Source organism: Lingula anatina, chromosome 10, assembly GCF_051362555.1.
Source record: "Lingula anatina isolate TDL-2025a chromosome 10, LinAna3.0, whole genome shotgun sequence".
NCBI lineage: Eukaryota > Metazoa > Brachiopoda > Lingulata > Lingulida > Lingulidae > Lingula > Lingula anatina.
In genome coordinates this window covers 4,674,304-4,700,262 of record NC_141776.1, presented here as the reverse complement: position 1 = coordinate 4,700,262, position 25,959 = coordinate 4,674,304, and the positions used below count along the sequence as shown (strand labels likewise).

General features: G+C 38.1%; 2 protein-coding genes and 1 long non-coding RNA gene across 5 annotated transcripts in view; 2 read left to right on the top strand and 1 right to left on the bottom strand.

Moving 5' to 3' along the window:
- Positions 1-668: 668 nt before the first annotated feature.
- On the bottom strand, positions 669-25,817 carry LOC106155941 (uncharacterized). Of its 3 annotated transcripts, none has more exons than XM_086997355.1 (8): positions 25,573-25,817; positions 5,163-5,251; positions 3,976-4,024; positions 2,944-3,080; positions 2,365-2,458; positions 1,966-2,024; positions 1,425-1,499; positions 669-1,012 (listed from the first exon to the last, which is right to left on the bottom strand). In XM_086997355.1, the coding sequence occupies exons 2-8, from the start codon at positions 5,226-5,228 to the stop codon at positions 983-985; spliced, it is 510 nt and encodes a 169-aa protein (XP_086853481.1). In that variant the 5' UTR covers positions 5,229-5,251; positions 25,573-25,817; the 3' UTR covers positions 669-982. The 3 variants fall into 3 exon arrangements, with proteins under 3 accessions (XP_086853481.1, XP_086853480.1, XP_013386439.1); XM_086997354.1 differs by having other exon boundaries at positions 670-1,012; positions 5,163-5,303; positions 25,573-25,813; XM_013530985.2 differs by lacking the exon at positions 25,573-25,817 and having other exon boundaries at positions 670-1,012; positions 5,163-5,877.
- LOC106181624 (uncharacterized) lies at positions 10,024-11,251 on the top strand. The gene is made up of 2 exons (XR_001240226.2): positions 10,024-10,371; positions 10,705-11,251. It is a non-coding gene; the product is annotated as an uncharacterized LOC106181624 (long non-coding RNA).
- The window catches only part of LOC106181620 (uncharacterized), a 29,529-nt gene continuing 17,908 nt past the window's right edge, over positions 14,339-25,959 (top strand). The window contains exons 1-16 of the mRNA XM_086997352.1: positions 14,339-14,458; positions 16,814-16,883; positions 17,423-17,606; positions 18,175-18,290; positions 18,531-18,671; positions 19,425-19,628; positions 20,252-20,455; positions 20,880-21,077; positions 21,366-21,572; positions 22,201-22,398; positions 22,705-22,911; positions 23,374-23,583; positions 23,727-23,933; positions 24,103-24,339; positions 24,622-24,716; positions 25,087-25,128. Of these exons, the coding sequence (XP_086853478.1) occupies positions 16,814-16,883; positions 17,423-17,606; positions 18,175-18,290; positions 18,531-18,671; positions 19,425-19,628; positions 20,252-20,455; positions 20,880-21,077; positions 21,366-21,572; positions 22,201-22,398; positions 22,705-22,911; positions 23,374-23,583; positions 23,727-23,933; positions 24,103-24,339; positions 24,622-24,716; positions 25,087-25,128 (2,520 nt within the window). The 5' untranslated portion in view covers positions 14,339-14,458. The remainder of the gene's footprint in view (positions 14,459-16,813; positions 16,884-17,422; positions 17,607-18,174; positions 18,291-18,530; positions 18,672-19,424; positions 19,629-20,251; positions 20,456-20,879; positions 21,078-21,365; positions 21,573-22,200; positions 22,399-22,704; positions 22,912-23,373; positions 23,584-23,726; positions 23,934-24,102; positions 24,340-24,621; positions 24,717-25,086; positions 25,129-25,959) is intronic.

The following is a 25,959-nucleotide window of genomic DNA, read 5'->3' as shown; positions in this document are numbered from 1 at the left end:
TAACAGCATAAACACCATTACTATTGCTTAAAAAACCAGAAAATGCTTCTTATACAGGGCATCAGGTGGATGGGAGTAAAAAGTCACAACTTGAAAATTCTAGTGTTTGAAAAATGAAAACTTTAAAAAGCATAAAAACCCAATGGAGCTGCTATTCAAACATTTTGTGTTAACATACAATGAATCTCCCCACTGAGTTTGCAATATAAAATCACTCCTGTAAGTTTGAAGACAATACATGTACCTATAGGTCTATCAGTTTTCCTTGAAATGTGTTATGCGTATTTGGTATAGAAAAAAAGTATGCTGAAAAAAAAAACGGCATAACTTTGGTTAAAAATTGGTCCAATCAAGCTGATTTTCAAACTCGCCCTGCATTTTAGTAATATTGATCATTCCTGTAGGTGTGAAAACAATAGGCACGGCGTCGACGACGACGGTGACGACAAGCGCAGGTGATAGCTATACAATGTATGTACAGGCACGGCGTGTCTGTACATAAAAAACAAGGGATGATTATTATTAACCATCTGCATCCAAAAGCGTTGTTAAAAATAAAAAGCAATACAGCTGCCTCGAGTGTCTAGATTATTATTATTATTATTATTATTATTATTATTATTGTTATTATTAGTTTTTTTTTTTTGTTAAGTGTTCTTACAGTATACTTGTAAAGAGTCAGAATACCTAGCCAAAGAACAATGACTAGACAGTTTATATCCACGTCTTTAAAAATAAGGCTTATAACATAGACCACGTGCCCTCCTTAGTTTCGGAAGTGCCGGGGAACCCACTTCTCTCTCCTGCTATTTTTACCCCCCCCCCCCCCCCACTACTTCGCTTCTTGGCAAAATCCTCAGTCTGTCGATGTATACGCAATCTACAAACAGGTGTATGCTACAGCTTTGTCCAAATGCGTGGATTGTCTGGGAATATACAATAGATGTCGCTTGCGTAAGGGAACGAAGACTGGACTTGATTGTCACTGAGCGTGATCTGACGTCACAAGAACCTAAATTAGAAAGAAAGACATTGAACGTTATATCTACAATTAGTGCTGTTTCACTTTTCTTTTTGTAAAGTAAGTTTTTTACAGAGATAAATTTTATTGGGGAGGTGCAAGAAGACAAATGCAGATCAGGCACGAGATTAGGCCCTATGTGCTTTATTTCTACGAAAAATGCTAATATAAGAGCGCATATATAAATTATTTGTAAAAAGTAACAAAAGATTCGCAGTATTTTTTGATGCGGTGATTTTAAACAGTCCTCTTTCGGTAATAAGTAAAAAAAGAAGTTAAATTGTGCATCCATACAAATTTAATGTCTGTAGAATGATATTAATAAATATGATACCAATCTTATATATATTCTTCCCGTGTGTGTGTGTGTGTGTGTGTGTGTGTGTGTGTGTGTGTAAGATACCTTAGTGTGTCGGTACGCTGTACTTTTCTTCCCAAGTTCTATGTAGAAGGAAACGACACATGTCAAAGCGTATATCTGAAGAAACAGAGATACAGAATTATTTCCCGTGAAAGTGCTCGATTGTCTGAAATAATTTTGGTTACATGTACGTGTTTACCAAGTCAAGTTCATAAGCATTTTATAACGGCACGGCGTCAAATCTACGCACACATATATGCGCGTGCGCGCAGGAACATGCTCCTCCGCACATGTTTTCTCCAGGAGAAGACAGCGTCTGCTCCTTCCCGCCTCCGTTCTATCCGGAATAGGACAAAAGAATCCCCCCAGGTATACAGAATTAATGAATATCTCCATCAAAACATCCCAAACCAGAAGGAGCAGTTTGAGGGGAGGGGGGGGGGGCGATGGGTTTCTATATCATGGATACCCAAGATCTGCAAGCAAGGCCCACAGGATGTTGAGAAGATGAGAAGGGTTTCTATATCATAAATAACCAATATCTACCAGCACGGTCCACTGAATATATAGAAGATATACTTACGTTCACAGCCATAATTATCACACAAGTGACAAAAAGCATCCATGCCACGGGAGAGGACGCTGAAAATCAATAGAACGAGATGGATCAAAATTAGCCATCTGTGACTATAGAATTGCGCGAGATGGCCGTACTATATAGCGTGTTATCTGTCTGGCGGTTTTTTCAAATTGCTTGTTAGATGCTGAGATATGCATAAGGAATAGAATTTACTACTGTCAAAGAAGAATTGATTGGATTGACGTGCTGTTTTTCCTGAAAATAATATCATTCCACTTTCTTAAACGTCTGTGTTGCGTTTCTGCAATAATGATAAACCTTTTTGTTATTTATGTATGCACGTAGGTAGAGGATGCCTAAGAAAGGAGACAGCTAAATGGCCCCACGGTTGGGTATACTTACGCTCATTCACACAAATCAGTATGATCAGTATTGTGGTGTAGATTACATAAAGGAATGACGTCAATATCCAGGGGAGAAGCAAAAAACGGTTTGCCTGAAAAAACATTTGGAATGATCAGATAGTGCTTTAATAGTATTAGGTAGACAGCGACGGCGCCAATTTCGCCAAATATAGACGCTTTTTTCAGTTATCGGTAATTACTTTTGTACAGTCTTTTAGCGTTAAAGGTTTGCCCTGTGACTGTAAATCAACTTCAAACATTTTCACTGCATTGACGAGCCTTTATTTTGACGTGACTCGATCAAGCGAGTTTTACATCAAAATTGAAATTGTACCAGTCCATTGCAGATCAAGACTGTGACCAATATAAAATTTTACATTGCAGTGACCACGTGTGTGTGTGTGTGTGTGTGTGTGTGTGTGTGTATGTGTGCAAGTGTGTGTGTGTATGTGTGTGCGTTCATGTGCGTGTGAGTATGTGCAGCTGTTTCCTTGACCGCGGCAATAATTGACCGAGAGAGAGAGAGAAAGAGAGAAAGAGAAAGAGTGAAAATGAAAACAACAAAGTGTTACGTTACCATGACAGCAGCTATAATAGTAACTATGGAGACGGCTATCCATATAAGGTAAAGCACGAGGTTCATGACTAGCACGGCTGGACTGGAGTAGATCCCGTCCATTTGGGCATGAGGGTTTGTAACGCCATCTTGGTACTCTAGACAATAGAGATGTTACGATTATTTTATGCGTTACTTCAATTTTATTGTTTATATTTTGGTTTTCAAGTGACGTTTGAATCGTCACGCATTCATACATTTACAGCATCTACATAAATGCATTGGCATTTACATGTCTTATCTATCCAATCCATAATTACAGTAAATAGATTAAATAACCAAATATATTAGTTTGCCAATAGATAAATAAGTTAATTGATTGACTTCAGTGGTATTCATAACAATATGATGGCTGCTAGGTTTGTACAATGATTCTTCAATCTGTACACTGCAGATGTTCTAAAAATCGATACGAACGAGGGTCTATAAAGTCATAGCCACCTGACATAATGTAGCAAAAACATTTTAAATGATTCCCGGAAGACCGATAATGGTTTGACATACTGTTGCAAAGGGTGCTTGACAGAATTATTAGCATCTACAGCGTGCTTTTCCGTTGTTTAGATACGATTTCATGCAAGAATCCAGAAAGAATACGAGTTGCAAAACATCATGGGGGTGTCATCTTTAAGCTGGTGTATCATATAAAATATTCAATCATATATAATCAATACTCTTATAACAACCTGCTTTTCTGTATTCTACTCAACTGTAGGTGGAGACGTGTTAATCTTTTTATCTGATTGAATTCAGCAAGGGTTCCTGCAGAGATGGATCGATCTAAGTAGAACGATAGTTTCAATGGTAATGAACCCTTATATATATATAGTTTCATTTGGAACGCCCCCTTGCATTGCTCGCAATCAATGCTTGTAGCCAAAGTGGCTTTCCGCAAACACCAAGGAATAGGTTTTGTCATTCACTTTTGATTAATACGAGGTCACCACAAGGGTACCATTGATTCAACGAAAATAATAGAAAATGATCAATTACCTGCCACCAGAGCATATATTCCATAGCAAGAGTTCAAACAGCCCAATACCTGTAAAAACAACATGAAAATACTTTGATTCTGATATAGTATAGGATTGATATATTTGAATCGAAGATAAATGACATCCTCATTGACAGCCTTTTCACTCCAACTGCGCCTAATTAGACGTTTGATGTCAGAGATTATTCTCGGGATTGCCTGTCAACTATTTTTGCTGCATCACCAATACAACTTTCTCCCTCGGGATTTCTCATTGGAATACCGACATTTGGTAAAGTTGACAGCTGAGTTGATTCTATTTGGCAAGTGTACACATTAAATGAAGCAGTTTTGTCTCCGCTACAAGCCAACAAATAAATCTAAGGTTTACTCAGTTCTATAAATGGATGCCATTTGGCCATATCTATTGCAATTAGGGGATTAAGGTTCGACCATGCTGTGAATAAAACTGAACTGATAAGTCAAGTCAAATGATTAGAGCCATCCATACCAGCTGAAGTGGGTAACTAGATAAAGGAACTGCATTCTTTTTAAGGAAACATCAAAGTGATGAACGTTCACGCGCACGCGTAAACGATCTCATACACACACGCACAAACACATGCGCCCCTATATACATGATGCATTCATGTGCACTATTACACAAATGCGCACGTACACGAACAGAGAAGCACACTAAATCACAAACACACACACACACACACACACACACACACACACACACACGAAGAAACACGGGCACACAATTATGCATACGTTCATGATTTCATATTTACACACAGAGACACACTTAACCACAGACAAACATACATGCACGCGCTTGCAATGGAACACAAACACGCTTGTAACCCCCCCCCCCCCCCCCCCACACACACACACACACGTATATAGCTACTAGTACGTGCATCGGAACCCACAATGCAGTATATATACTCAGACAATCCAAAACACACTTCCTGGTCAGTTTAATAGTACAGGCGTTTACATACATTATTCTCTTGACACTGTCACTACCACCCCATGCGCCAAGGAAACTAATCTTAACTCCATACTGACCATTGACCGGACTATATACTGACCAATGTACAGGTATGCACTGACCATGCTTCTCTCAATTTACACTGTCACTACCACTCCACGCGCCAAGGAAACTCCATACTGACCATTGACCGGATTATATACTAACCAATGTCCAGACAGCGCTGGCTATCGTCCCCTGTCTCAGGCCCCAGCAGCAGCAGCACGTCTTCATGTCTGCCTTCACCAGATCATGGACTAGAACCCAAACGGCTTACATGTATTTTCGTCCGAACACACGTGAGGTTTTCTGGAACAGAGTCTTGTTGAGTCGGAGAATCCTGTATCACAGAACTAGCACCGGACTGGTGCCTGCATTGCACAACTGTTACCGGTGATCAGGTAACCTATATTTTCTTTTACCGTGGAAGTTAATAAAAGTATCCCCTTTACTTTGCCGTTAACGATAAAAGCCGTTCTTCATCCGTCTGACGCGGACAGCAGCGGCGGACTACATGTACGATTTCGATGCTCTTAGTAGAATCACGCTGTGACCTTTGATTAAAAATCAAACCTCCACAGAAATTATATGCTCTTGAGAGCCTCCGCGCGGTTAAAAAGAAAATGTTTTTCTTCAAATGACAGACATACCCAGCTGCGTCGCCGTTTGTGGGAAATCAAATAGAAGGAATTTCCAAGAGCGGCGAGTTGCTTGTCGAGACAGAGGTGGTTACTTGCCAAACGCGTTATCCGTTTGCAGCAAACCTTAAAAGCTACCGTGTTTTTTTGTACAACATATTCATTTCTCGTACTGATGACGTAGCATCAATGCACTCTTTGACTCAATCAGTGCACTGAACATGTTGCTAAATCTGTCAAAGGGGAAAAGTACACAGAGGAAATGAGTTCCACAAGGCACGCTTGAGTAACCGTTATTGTCCACACAGTTTATTAGATGTTAGAAGATAAATCTCGAACCAGAACTATAATAAGGAGGTGTGCACATTCCAGATATAATATTATAGTTTATAAGTGGCATTACTAGGTCAATGTTAAATTTACCAGTTTATTTATAAAAAATGCAGGAGAAAGTCTGGAATCTGATATTTTAGACGTCGTTTGTTCATAATTCAAGTTCAAATATATTAATAAACACATATATTGAATCAGCAGACATGCATTTCTTATCTCGTTGTTGCCTCTGGTATTCAAACATGCTTTTTCAGATCGACATGTCTCATTGCAGAAACCACAGAAAAAAGATCATTTTAATACAACTCTCAGAACAAACGGGACTTAATACCTTTCTAACGAAATTAGTGTTCTGTTTGATGCAAGCTAAATTGGGAAATTAATGCATAATTAAGAATCAGACAAAAGCAATTTTGCAGTCGAGCGATTTATTTCACACTTTATGAAATGGAATTATTATCACTGGGAAACATAATTGGCATGCAGCGTCTGGGAGAGTTCACTTGAATCAGAAATAGATAGTCATTATTCAGCTGTGACATGCGATCTTGGTGTAATGCCAAATGCTGAAGCTGCAATGCTTCAGAGTTGTCTTGTCTAACCCACGTGTACATTTTTGTTGCCAAAACCGTCATCAGATGGCGGAATATTAAAGGGGGTTTGGATCGCACCTTTCCAAATCAAAGGGCGTACCCCTCCAACTCCCACCTCTACTTCCCATTACAAAAAAAGTATGCGTTCTGCGAATGTCATTTGGCGCCAAAAAGTATAGTTAATGCATTTCATACGAAAATCGAATTTGCTCTTGTATGACTAAAATTGACCTTTCACTACAATAACGACAATGTGCCTATAAAAGTAAGCCCAAGAGGCGCGAGAAAATTACAAAGTAAACCCTTTTTAGCAATTGCAAAACATATAAAAATTCTGGGAAATGTACTAATATCTTTGTGTATGTTTACTTGTAAGTTTGAATGTTTAAACTATACAGAATACATGTAGGTCCGGGTTGTGCGTTAAGGGCAATCGACCGGGGTATTTATTGAGTATGTTACGACTGCTGGCAAGAATGAATTACCAATGAATGCAATACAATAAGTACGTAATAGATTCTTGCCAAAAGATGGCTAGAAGCGATATGAGCATCGTGTGCTGGTGCCAAAAATGTACTAAATTTAACCAAAAGCTTTGTAAATCAGATTTTTACCGTTCTATAGAGAACAGGTAAAGCCGTAGAGAACAACTGCGTCCCCCTCTATACACACGATTTTAAGGCTGTTACTGTAGCTTGAAATAAACGAGCAAGCGTGCCAGTGAGCTGTTCAGTTTCATTATCTCTCTTCCCCAGCAGATGTACCTCTTTCGCCTAATAGTTTCACATTTATCCTCGTGTATAAAAGTACGCTTCTATCAACAGCGCAACATGGCTGTCTCCGTTTTTTCGTTGCGTGTTTTCTCCCATAGGGCTCTGACATTTAAAAGCGGTAATGAGAAAAGTGAACACTAATGCTGCTGTGTCAGCGTCGTTTAACATCCCAGGGTTAGCGTTTTATGAACTGACACTGTAATAGCAAGATATACAAAAGCTGGCCATTAAATCGGCTTGATAACACTGACTCTTTTGGAACACAGTCCCGATTGGAATGGTTCATTATTTTTATGAAAAAAAGGTAAAAGAAGCAGGAATATCGGCAGTTGGGATTACTGACGTGTTGTATTAACGCAAACTGCGCTGTGTCATACAGCAGGGAATACATTATACAATATACACGATATACAAAATAAATAATATTATGACCATAAGCAGACAGTACCATAACCTATTGCTAAACTGCGTTTAACATGGATACATTGAAATGATTTGAATTACGGAGAACAGTTATATGACAAAATGTTCATCCCCACTCAGAACCTAACCACAGCGGCCATCTTGGACTTTGTCCGCTTCCATGGTAACGTGGCCTCTTGTCATTTTCACACGATGACTAGCTTGGACCAGCGGACTCCGATCTTTCAAATGACGCATCATTTGGGTGCCCGTATCATGGGGCACTTAAACTGGTTGCAAAATGCGTTTGGTTGCAAAATGCGGCTCTACACCCCTTTGTCGCTCACCTACAGATGCTAAAAATAATTTTTCATAAGATGAGGCAGCCGCTAATATGTCATGAAATATCAAATGTATGTTCTGTAAACGAAAAGGGCAAAATCTTCCAAGAAATCAACACAGAACTTCAAAAGCGTCTCCTGGCGGAAATTGTAATATGACAGAAATAGGAAACAGTCCATCATTCTCTACTGCACCAGTAACCACTCTCTTTCATTTCAATTTCCTCCCATACACTGACCTCAGCCTGTTAGTTAATATGGCATCAAGTGACAGGGGAATGATTAAAAAGAAATCCTTAAATACCGGAAATTAAAAAGCAATTATTGAACGTCAGTATTGAGATCGATGCACGCTTTTTGCATGTATATGCATTATTAACGTGAAAGAAAGAAGGTAAAATCAAGAAGTAATTTTGGCTAAACAATTATACGGCGAAATCAAATGCATTTCGTCATTCCATCTTCAATCATACGTATTAATTTCATCATAACCCCATGGCAAATGAAGCCTTTTTTTCTAGGAACGGGTACCTTTCTGTTTTTCGATAAGCTGCAATTCCAATTATACTACGAGCGTATCAATGATGAAACATTTGGCGTATAAACACATGATTGAACATATAATGAAACAAATCGACAGACAGCAAACGGTCTAATATATATGTATATTTAGAAAAATAAAGCTGAAAAATGAAAGAAAACAAAAAATAGCACCCTAATCAGTAAAATTATTGTGATCGTTTTATTTATTCAATAAATATATTCAGGTAAAATGTATAGATGATCTAAGGGTGCATTCCCAGAGATTTAGATCGATACAGAGATTTACATTTAGATCGACCTAACTCCCTGGGGTTTCACGCTAAATTGCAGTCAGCCGAGCGCGCACCATAGTTAATTACCCCCTTACAGCTTTTAGTACACCGGACAGACGCTTAAGCCGGCTAAGCTGACAGTAATCTAGTGAGACTCCCCACAGGGATAGATCGATCTAAAATCGATGGGAATGGGAATGGGAATATGACGAAGATTTGCTCTCCCTACTCCTACTCCGCACTTGACATCTGCTCTATTTAGTGAAAGTAGATGATGATAATGTAGTATCGTTTTGTGAGCTTCCCTCTCATTTTGAAAATGTGGAATGTGAACCGAAGGCATTCTTAAAAATACAAATGAACGTTAATATTGTTCATTGACCAGAGTGATCTATTCGCAAAATTTCTTTCTGATATTTGCCCAAAGCCCACAGTAATCTTTTTTTCAAGGGAGGTCTCTGTAAGACTTACAACTAACTGCATCAACAGATCGACGAGTCCGCTAAATGAAAAATGTGTTTTGCTATGATTTACGACCGACGTAAAACGAGGCAAAAACAGTAGCCAATTCAGTGTAATTTCCTCCCCTGGAAAAACGCCAAACAGAGTTACTGGAATTTAATGGAGCGCTGGAGATAGATATTCAACAGATCAGTGAACCAAGGTGTAATGGATGAATGGCTATGGATTTGGTATACCATATCACAATGATGATGAGGTGTATCATTGGATTTCAGTACATATTCGTATTAGCGTATTTGATTTTCTTAATATTTTCATATCCCAAGGGATACGTGTTTCCTAGAATTGGAGACTAGTATGCTCGTCAGTTAATATCATTTGTATCATTTGGTTTGTATTATTTGTATCATGTACATCATCAGCACAGATACTTATCTTCTCCACAGGCACTTATGATGGACCCTTTAATTCCCTTTTTCACAATAGTTTCCAGCTTTGACCAAGGATGGGTGTTTTTCTAATTTTACATCATTAGTCTTGTTTTTATTTTCAATGGTATTTATTCACTTCATGTATTTGTCCAATTTTAAAAGCATCACATTCAACCTTCTATGCTGTTAAAATGATGAATCTATCCAAAGTCATTTCAATTTCCCCATCATCGCCGGAAAAGGCACGGCAGAAATGACAGGAACATTCGAATCATTTGTGTTAATTAAGTTATCACCGTTTTGATTACTCAACACGATGCTTATTAACTGCTAACACAGCGTTCCTAAAACAGTTTCAGAGGTGACAGCAAACAGTGAAATTCATTTGGATTTACAGTTCACTCGCAATACTAGTCTGAGTCAATACTGAAGGACAGATAACACGAGAGGGAAAATTATCCAGCCATGCATTCGAAGTGCTTTGTTTTTCTCCTATTGGTGTATATTACACTGTTCATGGACAGGGATTCTTCCACGGAAGCACTCGATTTGTCCCATGCAACGTCCATGAAGGAAGTGAGAGGACGAAGTAAGTTCAAAAAGTTTCTTGATATATTGTACAGAACAAAATCAAGCACATCGTCATACCATCACATTGTGTTTAATTTTAAAATTGTCCAATTTAACAAGATATGAAAGGCTGTTTAGGTATAATATAAGTACTTGGCCTAATTACGAAACATGAAAAATACTCTGTACCCAAACTAAAATGATTATTTTTTGTCTTTTTTGGAAAAATAGTGAAGTCTCATTCATGAAGGGGGGGGGGGGGCAATTTACTATTTATACCTTCTTTATTTTTAAGGGAAAAGACGCTTCATTGATGTCTTAATTTTTTATTTTATTTTACTTTTTTTTTCAGAATGCAAAGACGGTGAAGTTTGGAAGAGCCCACATGACCCGAGCTCTATTTGTGAATGCTGGGGAGACTCCTTCGTCTGTATGTCTGGATAGCACGTGACCCATACCACGTGATCCATGCCACGTGATCCTGGAAACGGGGACGAAACAAAATCTGCAAAATATAATTTATACAACTACGGTGCCTTTCGTGACACAGATTTATATTTAGTTCCAGCGCATTAAACTTTTCCACATGTTAAGTTCTAAAAGGGACATTTAGGGAAACAAAGCATCTTATTAACTGATAATTATTTCTTTAGGATTCGTACAAAGACAGATATCACTGCAAGATATCCATATTGGATGATTGTATGAAATTGAGAAAAGATGGAGAATCCGTATTTACTCTTATATAGCACTGTAGTCATTGCAGAAGTGAGAGGTAAACATATAACTTCACGCAACCTGTGGCCAATTTAAAGTAGTTTCACCGAAACCATATTAATAGAAAAATTGGAAAACGTTTTACAGCAAATCTTACTTGCGAATAAAATTCACCATATGAACTTATAAGTTATTTTCACCCAAAAGCCAAATAAAAAAAGATAGAAATGACTTTTATTAAATTATTATTGCTATTTGAGGTCGGGCAATCATGCTGAAAATTGTGCTGGAAATATTGGATGGTAAAATACCACTCAATTCCAAAATCCATAAAACACATTCTGTAAAGGTAAATATTCCAAGAAAATCTCAACTTTCTAACAATTCAATTTTCTGATGATTCAAGCCAGTAATCATATTCCAATAAAACTAGTAGACATCCCTTTCATGTATATGTTACAGGCAATTTTGCAATCAAGTCTTGATGGCCTACAATCAGCTCAATAAACCAGGGAAATCAGACTTAATATAGACAGGTACATGTTCTTCTCATTGAAAGACCTATTGGGGCTTTACTGTCAGATTTAATCTCTAAAAACGTATGCAGATTTAATAAAGCGCCATGTCAAGTAACTCCAATAAATTGCATAATGCATCACTGATATCAAGCTGAATATCAAATTTAAGAGTAGCTCTTCATCTTCGGTATAAAGACTAATTTGACATCCCTTGACTCCTCGCATGAAAACTTAATCGATAAAACTAATCTATACCTCAGCTTTTCCGGATTCAAAAGTTTCCTTTTTATTGCTGCGGCTGGAGTTCTAGGGATTTCTTCAAGCGTTCGGGTGCACTCGCATTTAGTATAAGGCTCAGTGAAATTGATGTCTCAGCTTTCAGCTTGAGCCGCAATTTCCTTGCCCTGCTACAGTTAGGGTCAAACACTAATTGCTTAAAATGCTCTGCAGTGCAGTGATTGCAACCCTCACCCCGTTGGGTCCTTTGCAATCAGGAAAGGATAGAATGATATTGTAATTTGATGTAGTCACATATAAACACTTGGCCTCTGCATTGCACATTGCTGTATTTGAGAATACATACATTTTCAAAGTAAAATTGTCAAATTCAAGCACAATACGTTTCTCGAGAATTTGTCCCGTTACTTCACCAAAAATAAACAAGTTGATGCTTTGTTGCATTCGCAATAATCCTACGTAATCTAGGCTACAAAAGGAGCGGTGTGCACACCCTGTAGACAGCATATCATACCATGGGCAAGCAACGGTTGTTATACTGTCGACATTCATGAACACCTGCCAATCGACAAAAGTGACAATATCACTTGAAAAAACCAAGAAGTCTCATTATAACTTCTTGAAAAAACCAACACATGTACCACTCTGAGTTCATTATAGACCCCCTGTAGATATACAGTATTAACCTTGATTAAAACACAAAAGAACCACTTGCTTATATGCGAGTTTGTATTGTTTTCATGGGAAGGACAGCTGTAGCACTACATTAGATTCAATTTAGATATTACATTTACATAAAAAGTCTTATAATAGTCAATTGGGCAAAAAAAAAGCTCTTCCCCCCCCCCCCAAAAAAAAAAAAAAAAAAAAAAAAAAAAAAAAAAAAAAAAAAACACCTGCAGATATCCCATTGCAAACGTATTCAATAAATTGCTTGCTCTGATTCAAGCTAGGTCACGCTGGCAGTTACATTTCTCTAATATGCATTACAGTACAAGTATCAATAATATAATTAGAATAGCACAAATTCATCAATAACTCACTCGTCTGTATATAGGCAAAATAGCTTGAATTACAAGCAGAAAGTTTTTATGATTACCTCTTCAGTGAGTATTGTGTAATGAGGTAACTTGTAACAAGGACTATAATTACGAAATAGAAACTGAGATGTTTTTTCCATTGTGTTGATACTGGAAGACTACGGTATAGAAATATCCAGTGTTTTCAGGCTAATTATATCATACTACTGAAGCCAAAACCCCAATATATTTATATCCGATGTATCATTATAAGAATACGCTAGATGGCGACACCATCGTTTTCTGGCTGCGGGTCAATAAAAATTCCATGAACATCGACAAAATGCGGTTGTGTCAACTACGCGCTCAACAGTTGCAATCTGGTAGATAATCACATATCCAAAAATCACAATTTTGAAGTTTGGTATTCATACATGTGAATGGGTACAGACAGTAATTTAGAATCGGATCTACTGCATTTTCGGTAAGCAATATCTCAAAACTGTGAAGCCACTTCTTAAAATATTTTTTCCTTCGTAAGACTTCAAAATGCAGGGTATTAATGCAATTCTAAAACATATTTTGACTTCTGGCCTTGATATCCATGTGGAAGCACACGTGTTGTCGAAACAGTATTCTAAAAACGATATCTCTAGGATAAAAAATAGCCTTTACATATGGCAGTGTCCCACTAAATCGGCCACCAGGTAAAAAGTAGACCAAGGTACTTGACAAAGCGAAAAAACTAGACTGCACGGCGAAACAAAAAGAAATCGAAGTAATTTTAATTATTCGATTGTGAAAATTACTCAAACATAATCGATTGCGCGACAGGTATAAAGAGGACCTTGGACTGTACATATATTTGTAACCTCCCTGACCGATGTTTGCTTAATCGAAGTAAAAAAATATGACAGCAAAAGCAACCTTGTGTCCCGAATGCACAACTAATCACACAAATGAATAATCAGAGAAAATAAATAAGAAAGATTGACGAAGTTTATTGTAAAAAGTTTAACTTTAACACTTAGTAAACTTATAGAAAATACGATAACGCAAGTTTACTTTGTGAATTATACATGGGTCTCTCCCCCACCGACCTCCCCCTCCCCTGGCCGTCGTTTTTTATTTAACGACAAACCCCTTAAACCTTGCTTCCTAAGCGTCCGTACACTGAACATCAAACCACATTAGAAAATAAGCAAACGTATCATGATTTATCCTTAACTGTTATAGTTGAGAGAAGTGTTCTCAGGTGCTTCAGATTTTCCAACCCTAGCACTGTCTTCGTCGTCGATTGATTTTGCCAATGGTTACCAGTTAACGTTATTCTCAGTGATCGATAAAATCAATTTCCGGCCTTGGGTACACAAAAAATTGTATCGTTTTTTCATTAAGAAAAATGTTTACAAGGTCGATATCCGTTTTGTGAACGTGTCAAGGTAAATCGAATAAAGCGCTTGTGACGTCACCAATAGGAGGGAATCAGCGGGGGCACTTTAATAAACATCGACAGGAATACACGGACGGGCGATTCTTGTTCTCTCCGGTGTGGGCCCATCATAATGCTGTTTTGAGCGTCAGAAGGGAAAAAGGTGGAGATTGTTCCGAAAAGGTGAATATCACATATCTTACTTTTATTGAAAATAAGTGAATAAGAAGAAAGTTTTAAGTGAGGAGTTGCTTAGACTTAGAATGTTAAAAAAAGAGCAACTTAGAGCCGGAGAGTTAACGGCAAAACAATTTTATACTTGACATTGGTTGACTGGTTTCTCGGCATGCGATGAAATATTTTTATGGCATATCTAATATAACATTTGGCTTAAAATTTGCAACCAGAGAAAACGTGACTTTGCAATTTACAACCATTTTTCTTCTAAGTCACTGGAACGGTTCGGAAAACTGAGACTACATTGTACGTTGTAGCTACATAACTTAATTAGTCAATTATGTGGTCCTTAGGTGGGATGGGGTTTGCCTCGACATAGTGAGCCCATTTGGTTTCACTGAATATCAAACAAAATTGATTGTCCTATCTTTCACTAATTTGGGGAATATATTTTGTTTCTTTTCTTTCTTTTGAATTTCATCTTTGGAATTTCATTTTGGTCACATTTTACAGGGCGCCGCAATCTATTTCTTCACCCCCACTGAGCTATTCTTTTCTTTTTATCTTTGCAAATGTCTAACGTGTATCATATGATGAAAAGTACAGTGGGGTGGCAAAAGAATAGCACCATTTTGCTTAAAGGTGAACAACAGCTGGATTTCTTAGGTTTTTTCATTCGACTATTCAATGAAAAGTGGTTATGTAAAGTTAATATCTTAACTACAGGTTTACAGACCATTGCTTTGCCGAGGATATTATGCTCAAGGAGTTTTCGTTTTGGCCTACGTTTGTCCGTTGGTTGCGCGTCACTCAAAACGTTAGGGATGGGTTTTGATAAATTTTTCGAGATATGTTACCAATGGGCTCATTTATATGTAAAAACCCTGTGTAGATTATTGCGAAATATTTGCATGCATGTTGTCAATTTGAATTTGGCTCAACACGCTGAAATGGCACGAATCAATCCGACAACGCACTGCAGACATTAGTAATTGATGTACAAGGAGCAATCCGTTATGGTTTATAATCATCATCCCCATTCCAATCCACGATTTATAGTCATAGCAAACAAGTTTCAAAGTGCGCTTGGTTCAAATTGCGTTTGGTTGCAAAACCGACTCCAGACTCTCGATCTCTTCTCCTCGAGGCTGAAAAAATATACGGGGGTGGGGTGCTCCCCCCCCCCCCCACTTTCCCCTGCTCCTGCGCATTTGTAATACATGTACACGTTTGTTGACTAAACTCAAAGCCATCAACTAAAATGCTTATTTGGAAAGTATTAGCTGTTTTTTTAAAACCTGACAATAGGGAAATTGATTATCCTGGAATTTCGGTTACCTTTCCCTTAAGCGCAAATTTAATACTCAAAAAATTTTTTTGAATCGCAAGTCTTTAACTTTTAACCACTCGTTCTAGAGATGCAAAAAAAAAAAAGTAAAATAAAAGAAAGATTTCGAATACAGGTATATAAATGTTGATTTTCTCTTTATCCTTAACGGGGTTGAGTGGTTTGCGAGAACGCATGGCACCCGTAAAGTGCCGTCGATAGGGTAACATTACGGAATCCTTTCTCCTACGAAGCCCGCTGTCAATTAGAATAACAAACACTCGGACTCTTATAGCTAATGCAGCAGAAAACGACTGGAATGCATTTATTACATTGAATTTATAACAAGCCGGAATGGAATAACAATGGATAAAGTGCTTGCATTATACATCTTTGACATCGGAAATATTGAGAATCACACAGCTGATTAAACTAGTGGACACGTTTTAAACCCATCATGCCCGTATCGTTTTCAGGGCTAAGTGAAAGGGATAGGAATTGAATAGATCTTCAAGAAGTCCTTTAATAGAAACAACCCTTGTTAAAAGAATAACGACACCTATATTGCCCTTGAGAAGTTTACATTGAATAGCAATGGTGCTCGCAATGTACACACGCGCGTGTGAAGAAAAAGCATAGTTTAATATTTAATTTGTACAAGTTCCTTCTGTGCGACAGGATTATCGACTCTGTTCATTCCACTGGAAAATCTCACACCATTAAGTGTTTGATTTGATTATTGATTCTATAATGTATTATGAACGCCAATATTGGAATACTGCTGCCAATTGCAGTTTGTTTTAAACAAATTCTAATTCTTAACAAACAGTCGACTGGATCGGGTGGTAAGAATGGCTAGTTATGACTATTGATAATAAATTTTCAAAATGTCTAATGCCTATTCAAATTATGCTTAACTCTCGTCCCTTGTTCATATAGAGTCGCATTCCCAATATGTTTATAATAACAGACTGTTTCTATTGTCAATGTATAACATCGTTACAAATATCAAGGATTGTTAAACATTATTTCAGATGGCCCGCATTCTGTTGATGACCCTGACAGCCTTTTTGTACTCCGTGGACATACATAGACAAAGTACGTGTAAGTACATCCAAATATTTTATTGTAAACTTAGCAGCGATTTTTTGCTGTTATTCAGTAATTCATTCCTACATTTTGCACATTATGCACGTGTATAAGGTTATTATTATTATTATTATTATTATTATCTTTCTGAGCCCATACTACCCCTTCATCAAATATAAAGAAGAAAAAAAGCGCGCAAGCAAATAAATGTTTTCTTAAGGCGCGTTTTTGGCCTAACAGGCAAATTGTGTCACCTTTACTTCCGCATTCATCATGTACTGACGGTGTTATTACATGTGCACAAGGCTCAATTTAAAGCAATTCCCCGTTAAATATTACACATAATACTAAAACACCCGTTTCAGATTTATTTCTTCGATTCTGGGGGAGCAATCTTCAGTTTCGAAGATTTTTATTTTAAAGTTTTATTTGTACCTTTATACACTAAAATATTTAAGGCCACGTTTTGCAATGATAATAAATACGTTATTGTTGCTGTTTTTATAACAAATGTTGTCATTCGCTTGCTTATACACGTGTTTTCTTGGTTACAGCAGTAGCAGCGGAGAGTGGCGCCTCCTATTGTCCGACCTTTGAGAGTACGTATGGCATGTGTATCTCGCCGACTGACACCACGGCTGACTATGAGACAGCCAAAGCGAGCTGCGAGAACCTGTGCAGCACCTTAATGTTCATCAAGGAGAGTTCCAATCATTTCACGTTGATGTTTTATCTCGCGTAAGTCTAGTATAGTATTATACATATTTTATGTGTGTGTGTGTGTGTGTGTGTGTGTGTGTGTGTGTGTGTGTGCGCCTTACTTAGAAAACCATTGATTCTTAAGCATGCTAAGTACTCTGGACATGCGTTTTTATCCATATTTATGTAATTTTTGTACAGAGCTTATCAGATGTTTCTGCATATTAAACCAGTGTTTTGAATTGCGATTTATCGAGAGATACATGTAGATATCTTTTTCATTCTAAATTGTAAGCAGACGCACAAGAATTAAAGAAAACATTTTTGTTTTCGCAAAATCGACAAGTATACGATGTAAAAATAAGTAAATTAGTTACTAATAAGACAGTAAAGAACCCAGGAAGCGATGGAACAGACGTAAAATACAGCGAGGTACAGTAGCAGGCGAATCGATCGGGGATGATTAATAAGTGACAGAAAAAAATGATAATGACAAGAAATATAAGTATTTAATACGCAACATCAAAACCAACAAGTCGTCGCATTTTCGTTTAATTTCTAAAATAATTCAACGCCAGCTAATTTAGCTCTGTGACAACTTTTCCAGCGCGAATGGCGTGACAGACTCGTTATGGTTGGGACTAAGTTACAATGACTCAAGAGGATCGACGTCCGATTTCTCTGAATTCATGTGGAGTGACGGCGAATACGTTAACTTTACAGGTAAATATCACATTTCATTGGTGTGCCCTTTACAAAAATGTGTCTAAACTGAATTTCAGTTTAACTTATTATTATTATTATTATTACTTAAAGGCCCATAACAGTAGGGCCGGCCGATATGCTTGATTTAAATATTATAAAAAAATACGTGCTAGTATGTGTGGGGTATTTTAATTTGACTTTATGGTTAAAGAAGACGACACTGCATTACATATAAATATATATAAATCAATATTTCAGTGACAGACGGCAATCCTGGTGACGTAGTCGGCACGTGTCAGGGAGTGGCCTTGACCCCCAGTGGGTTTGGATCGTGGACCCGGCAGGGCTGTGAAACACTTTCCAGATATGTGTGTCAGAGGACTCTCGGAAATCCTCCAGGTAGGCCTATTGATCAGTTATAATTTTATTTTGTCAAATATTTATGAAGGACTGTGCTTAGGGATACTATGAGTATTTCTTACGCAGCTTCTGAATGTTGATGAAAATGTACACACTTAAACAGTAAACGTAGTATTTGAATAATAACACACTCAGGGCACTTTCATACACACAGCACACTTAAACCCGTTTTGAATTTCAATATGGGCAACTATAATAAAATCACTGTGTTTGCGAGAGAGAGAGAGAGAGAGAGAGAGAGAGACATGGCTCGCGCGCATGAGGTCGTGTGTGTATGTGCGTGCGTTTTGTATCAGAACGTTGTAGTGCATTCAGTTCTTTGCATGTCACAGTAAATGTAGACCATGTGTATAAAGCAGGAAAACGCCATTCCCCATACCCTTAGCCTGTAAATCGACACTTCTCATAGTAGTACATGTAGGGGGCCTACTGCGACAGCATTTATTCCATCTGTGAAACCAGGTTCCCTAAACCCTATTTAGCCAGTTTTCAAATACCATGCGTGCTCTGCATTTTAATTCCTGTATTTATTTATTTATTTATTTATAATTGATGCAAGATAATCATTTCATTTATCTACATTACCTATGAATATCTAGTTAATTCCACTCACTGAAATAAACAATGAAATTTTCAAAGACAACAATAACCCCATTCTTTAACAAAACATCTTGCTGATCAAATGAGTAACGGATATTGCATATATTTAATCATTTAATGTACATTCTATAGACACCGTATGTTCGCACCCGACCGCCATATCTGGAGGGTACTCAACTCCGACGTACGGACTGTGCTCAACAGGCACCAACTGTTGTTCTGTGAACACCACCGTTGTCTTCACCTGTGACCCCGGCTATTACGTGTCTGGTCCAACGTCCGTGTACTGCGCTTCCAGCGGACTGTTGTCCACGACAGTAACCTCTACGTGTTTACGTGAGTATCTTTAAACTGTGACGTTTTATTAATTAACGGAATGCTGTCTACGGCCACATCGTCTGTAAAATAACGTAAGTGGATGATTTGGGATCTTGCCGCTTTCTAAAACCAGAACTACAATGTATGTTTGTGTTAAGAAGGTAGATGATTTAATTTTTAAGAGATGGAGTTTATTAGCATGGCATATGTACGTGTAACAGACGTAGAGAGATGAAATAGACCATTGTATGGATCATAAAAAGACCAGATACTTCTTTCACTAAAGGTGTACTGTAAATATGCGAGTACTAGGCATAACTCTAAGTACAAATATTTCGTTTAGCATTTACAAGAACTAAAAACCTTTAAGGGCAACGGAAAAAGCTGAGGCAATTAAGTGATAATGACACGTATATCAATCCAAATACTTTTTTCATGCTCTCTAATTCAAAAGCAAAAAAAAAAAAAAAATGTTTATCTACTGATCTGTTTCCATCGTTATTATATGCTGGTCGGAACATTTATGTAATGATCCGTTTTTATTAATTAAATTCATGATCAACCGTTCTTTTTTCCATATCCATTCTTCACTTTAATTAATTTTCTTATCCAATAATAAAAGTTCACCTCGTGTTTCCCAGCTTTACCTTGTCCCAGCATCAGCATCCCGGTCGAAAACCACGTGACAGTGACGTCAACTTCCGGTAGCATGACGGACACAGTGACGTACATCTGTCAAAATGGTTACGAAATGGCGGATTCAAGCACGACTTTATCAAACCTGTGTACCTGGAACTACACTCTAGAGGCTATGGCGTGGACTGAGGAGCCACCAGTATGCTATGGTTAGTAAAAACAACCTGGTCAGTTGCAATTATTTTTGTGCACAAGCTCATGGGTTGCATTGTACAGTGGACATATTTTTGAACTGACTCAATTCTTGATACATGTACCCGGTATATGTTACACATAATTGCTACTTATTTTTTTCCTTATTTATCCTATATCATTATTATATTCGTGTGTGTGGTCTATCACGACCACCTCATCATAACAATGTCTGGCTATATTATTATCTGAGTGTTCTAGGAAACGTAATTCCTTAATTCCATGCAGGAACAAAGACAGTTTTCTACCTTTTCTTATTTTTATAATTATTGTATTTTTATATTTTTATATTTTTTGTTATTGGCTAATACCCCGGTATGTGCATACCCATGTGTAAAACCAGCTGTCAAAATATTTATCCCATCCATATCATATTTCCAGGGTTACCATGCCCCGATTTGACCATCGACCATGCCGGAAACTACAACTGCACGGGCATCAACGGAACTATGGGAGATACGGTCACGTGTACGTGTTACCCTGGTTACGCATACGGAAGCGGAAGTAACACCCTCGTGTTGACGTGCACTTGGGTGGTGAGCAGTACAGGGTGGTCTACCTCACTGACGTCATGTGCAGGTATGTAATAGAATATAAGACGGTATGTATGAGCGAGTTTATACACTGGCTTGTTTTGATAATGCCTTTTCTTAGTTAAGAAAATCGCAGTTTACCTTTAATGTGCATGTAAGTGTTATCTTTCTTCTTCGTTCTATGTGTTATCGTAAAATACGGTTCTCTGCTGTTTGGCCTTTGTTGTTTCCTCTCTCTCTCTCTCTCTCTCTCTCTCTCTCTCTCATTTTACCTGTTACCAATTCTACCGCCTTCACCAATCAGTTCCATCACCATCGATGTTAACAATTCCAGCCCAGCCGTGTCCACCGCTGATCAACCTAATCACGGCTGACCATCACGTCCAGATCCCGGATAGCAGTACAGTGACCGTCGGTCAGTCTGCCTTTGTGTTCTGTGAAGGCGGCTACGCTCTGAACGGGGAGACGACCCAAAACATAACGTGCAGTGCTAGTGGTGCCACGTCCGCAGATTGGGTTGGTTCTTTAACGCCTTGTGTGGGTAGGTACCCGTACATGTAGCAGATGAGTCGACAGAAAAATCGGCACAGAACAACAAAAAAACATATTGGCGGATCAAATTTGGTCGATCCATTTGAATGCATGTTGTGTAATCCCCACGGGGAATCTATTCAGTGCCTTACCAGGTGTAAGTGGGTCGCCATACTTGATCCGCGGATCTGTTTGTCCGGTATTCTGAAAGTGCTCTTACATTGGTTCGTGTGCTAGTATATTGATGTACTAGCGCTGTTCTAAAACTTATGAAAATGGATACGTTTAGATGTTGTGCAAAATACTGTGATTCTACAGAACTTAGCAGAACTTAGAAAAATAGCCATGGATATTTTTTAGATTTTTACTCGTTACCGCAATGCAATCGCTCGTATGACATTTCCGACACTCCTCGCCTCAAAATACCGAGAAATCTCGAATGATTTGGCTCTGTGACGCAAGACTTTGGGTTATCTGAATTAATCACATCCAGGAATCGTTTGGATTATTCTGTAATACATTTAAGCCCCAATGTAAGTTTGCCTTAACATCGAGTTTAAACGCAACGCACTTTTAACGTGACTCTCATGACATACTGAATATTTCTTAACAAACTCCATTGAACGTTCTCGTTCCAGCCCTACCTTGTCCGGCAATAGAACTAACACCAGAGAACCACCTGGTGATGGCAAACCTTTCCGGCTCCATGGGGGACAGAATCACGTTTGAGTGCGAGACCAATTACACGTTGCCGGGATTTGTGAACACGATGGTCGCTGACTGCATTTGGGATGGGCTTTCCACCGCGTGGTCTCAGCCGGTGCCCTCGTGCATAGGTGAATGGATTTTTTTTTATTATTATTCTCGTTTATTTTTATTTATTTATTGTATATTTGTTTGTTTTTTCTTAATTTTATTTGTCTGTTTGTTACCTTTTATTTTTATTAATTAATCTATTTTTTTCATTTTGTGAATGTGTAATAAATTCTGTATCCATTTATTTATGTATCTTGACTGTTTGGTATGCCTGCTATTAAAGTCAGTGCGTGGAGTACAAAAAAGAAGAAACGTAAGCTCTAGTCAGGATTATCGTACCCTTTAACATATTGATATCACAATGTGCCTGCATTGTATTTTTTTAGCCATATGCGCTTCGCCCACAATTCCAGCGGAGAATCACGTGACCGGAAATGTTTCGGCCGCCATTGTTGGAGACCGGATCCTGTACGTGTGCGAGTCTGGATACGCCCTTCAGTCCGGTGACCTCTATTTGACCTCTGTGTCCGTGGGCTGCGTCAGTGATGTTCATGTTGGTGCTGTTTGGGAATCAAATCCTCCAGTGTGCATAGGTTAGACACTTTTGTCGATCCCTTCGTGTTGATCATTATTAGATTATAAAAATAATAACGTAAATCGAGGATCGATTATAACGCACAAAGGTTGCCACAATCTTGGGTGGAAAACACAGTTACAATTTACGCTTTTATATCGTCACATAGGAACGATGGATTTTAAACTAAACATAATAAGGTACAAAAAATGACTTGAAAGCAATGGAACAATAATATCTTAAGATAATCAAAACATTATTTTGAATTTTAACACGTGCGAATGTTTTATGTTGATCATATGGGCTAATTCAGTAAAACGCATTCTTTTAGAAAAGAGAAAAGTTAAATCGCTCTTAAAAAAAAAAAAAAAAAAAACAGCTTATATGTAGGCCTATAACAATAACTCTTCTTCTGATTATTATTATAACTCTTCTTCTGATTATTATTATTATTATTATTATTATTATTATTATTATGCAGGTCTACCGTGTCCTCCAGTCATCGTCACGGAATGGACCCACGCCCAGGTGACGGGCAACTTGACTGCGTCTAGGGTTGGTGACAAGGTAGACGTCGCTTGTGAGCCTGGGTACAGTCTGGAGGACAGTGTCACCACCAACTACTCCATAGCATGTATCATTAATGATGCACAGTCCGGGCAGTGGGGCCAGCCCCTTGCTAACTGCACCCGTAAGTTTATGAATATCCCTAAATTAACCTGGTCAGTACTCACGCAGTAGATATTCAGCGTAAAATGTAAGAATCTACCTATATTGACCGATTTTTGATTCTGCAAAGGTCGAGTTGACCCCATTAGAAACTTTATATTTCAGCAACTCCTTGTCCATCTGTATTAGCTATGAGCGCAAATGGCGTGGAGTTTAACAACTCTGCTGCCGCGTTCGGTGACGTTGTTAATTTCACGTGCACCCCTGGTTACGTGCATGAAGACCCTGCTGTGACGTCCGTGGTTGTCGGCTGCGTGTTACAAAATGGAAGCAGCACACCTTCGTGGGAGGTGGACCCCCCTCCATGTTACGGTACGTTACTATCTTAGCATTTTAAGTTTATACATGCATATGTTTGGTAGTTATTGAGAGCATATTTTCTTGCAGCTGATATAATTAAACTTTTATTTGTTGATCGTACATGTAACCGTATTCACATGCACGCATGCATGTAGGGTGTTATGCTCCCCCTATTTTCCAGGTTTACCGTGTCCAAATATGACGTTTCCTAATGACGTCAGACAGGCGGGGACGTCAAACGTTACTTCAAACGTCACGAGCGGGCCACAGTGGATAGCGGACGGTCGTGTTGGAGACACGTACACGTTTCACTGCGTGGAGAACATAGTATTCCCCGACGGCTCCTCTGAGTTCACCGTGGCGTGTGTGTGGCAGGGGAATGGGACGGGCTGGAACAGGGAGGTCCCTTCATGTAGGGGTGAGTCAATATTAATACTGAAGAGTACGTCACGAGGAAAAATGCAATAATAAAATATTTGAATATTGATAAAATGACTGGATCCAGTAAACTTTTAAAGCTGATGTCACAAATAGGTTTCCCTTTTGCCGATGTTTAATGAGAGGTTTAAGAATGTCGTGTACTCGCTTCAGTTTTTTGAACATTACAAATATTAACAGACATAATTGAAACATTTATAAATTGTACCTTTCTTGAAAATGATGAGTTCATATCATTGTGGGGCAAATTAACGTATTTCAGAGACCAACCTGTTGGACTCACTGAATATCTCCGCTCTGACAAGTCCCTCGGCCATAGCGGACGCTTTGAACGGCACGCTGGGCTCTATGTCAGCGGTAAGTACCGCAAATAAATTCACAATGCCGCTTAACAAATTGTCTCTATATAAAATTCACAAGCATAAGCACTATGATACATTTTAACGTTAAATTTTGTGTCCTAAACAGTTATGATATTATTATTTATTGCTTTAAAGTTTTCATAAATACACACATTAATTTTTAAATTTTCTTTGGAGTTTGACCTCATCTTGGTAAATAAATAAATAAAAGTACGAAGATAATTATTTTCAAATTTTGGACAACCTTTTCCAGCAATTTTAATTTTGTGTAGCAGTATCTTTTTAAAATGTGATTATGAAAATAAACGACCAGTAAGCGTTTTTGTTACAGCAAACGTAATCCCGAGTATTCCACTTTTTTTCAGGATTCGTCAAACGGGACCACGAACACGGAACAACTGAAAGAGGTTTGTTGCTGTGCGGTCATTAATAATTCAATCATAATGAATGACTTTAACCACTCCTTACAGAACACGTTTAAGTGGATATTGACTGAGGGCTATTTTTACGGCCAATCGAATTTCGCATGCACTGTGTATTGCCCTGCACACTAGTCCTGTACGATTCGACGTTTAACCTACCATCCGACCCAATTAAAAAAATCCGCTCTGTATGAGTAAATTCTATATTTTGCCATTATCCTCAAGCCATCCTTCCACCCGGCCGTCTCATTCAACTTATAAACTTACACTATTAGCTATATATTAATACAATACACATAATAGAATTCAAATTACAGGTATAGTATAACGTAAACTCCCTGTTCTTGTTACACTTCTAACAACAGAAAAATCCAGTATTATATTCTAATCATGAATGGTACTATATATAATAAAACAAAGTAAACTTACATTGCTACCAACTTGTGTGTCACTATATATACTGGCTGCCCAGTTAGAAACTCAACTGTGAGGTAATTCTGTCTTAACTTAATCCTCAACTTGAGTGTGGCCACAAGTGGAGGCTATGCCATGCTAGCACACTCCTCCTCTACTGTTCAGCTGTCCAGACTACACACATCAACTCCCAAATCACTAGTGAAGGTGTCCTAGTATAGTAGACTTACACCTCACTGTCCACTAGGTCATATGGCTAGTGAGTAGTACTCTAGTAAACGCTCTGATAGTCATACACTAAGTGTTGGGAGACACATTGCATGTGAAAACACGTGATTTCTATTGGGTACAATATTTGATATTCATAGATCTATACTTTTTTATATAATTCATTTATTTCTT

Excerpts from the sequence above, each read along its gene's own strand:
- LOC106155941 (XM_086997355.1), bottom strand. The coding sequence starts at position 5,228 with ATGAAGACGTGCTGCTGCTGCTGGGGCCTGAGACAGGGGACGATAGCC. Across the intron at positions 4,025-5,162 it reads CCAGCGCTGTCTGGACATTG|GTATTGGGCTGTTTGAACTC; the intron begins GTTAGTATATAA and ends TTGTTTTTACAG. Across the intron at positions 2,459-2,943 it reads CTATTATAGCTGCTGTCATG|GCAAACCGTTTTTTGCTTCT; the intron begins GTAACGTAACAC and ends ATGTTTTTTCAG.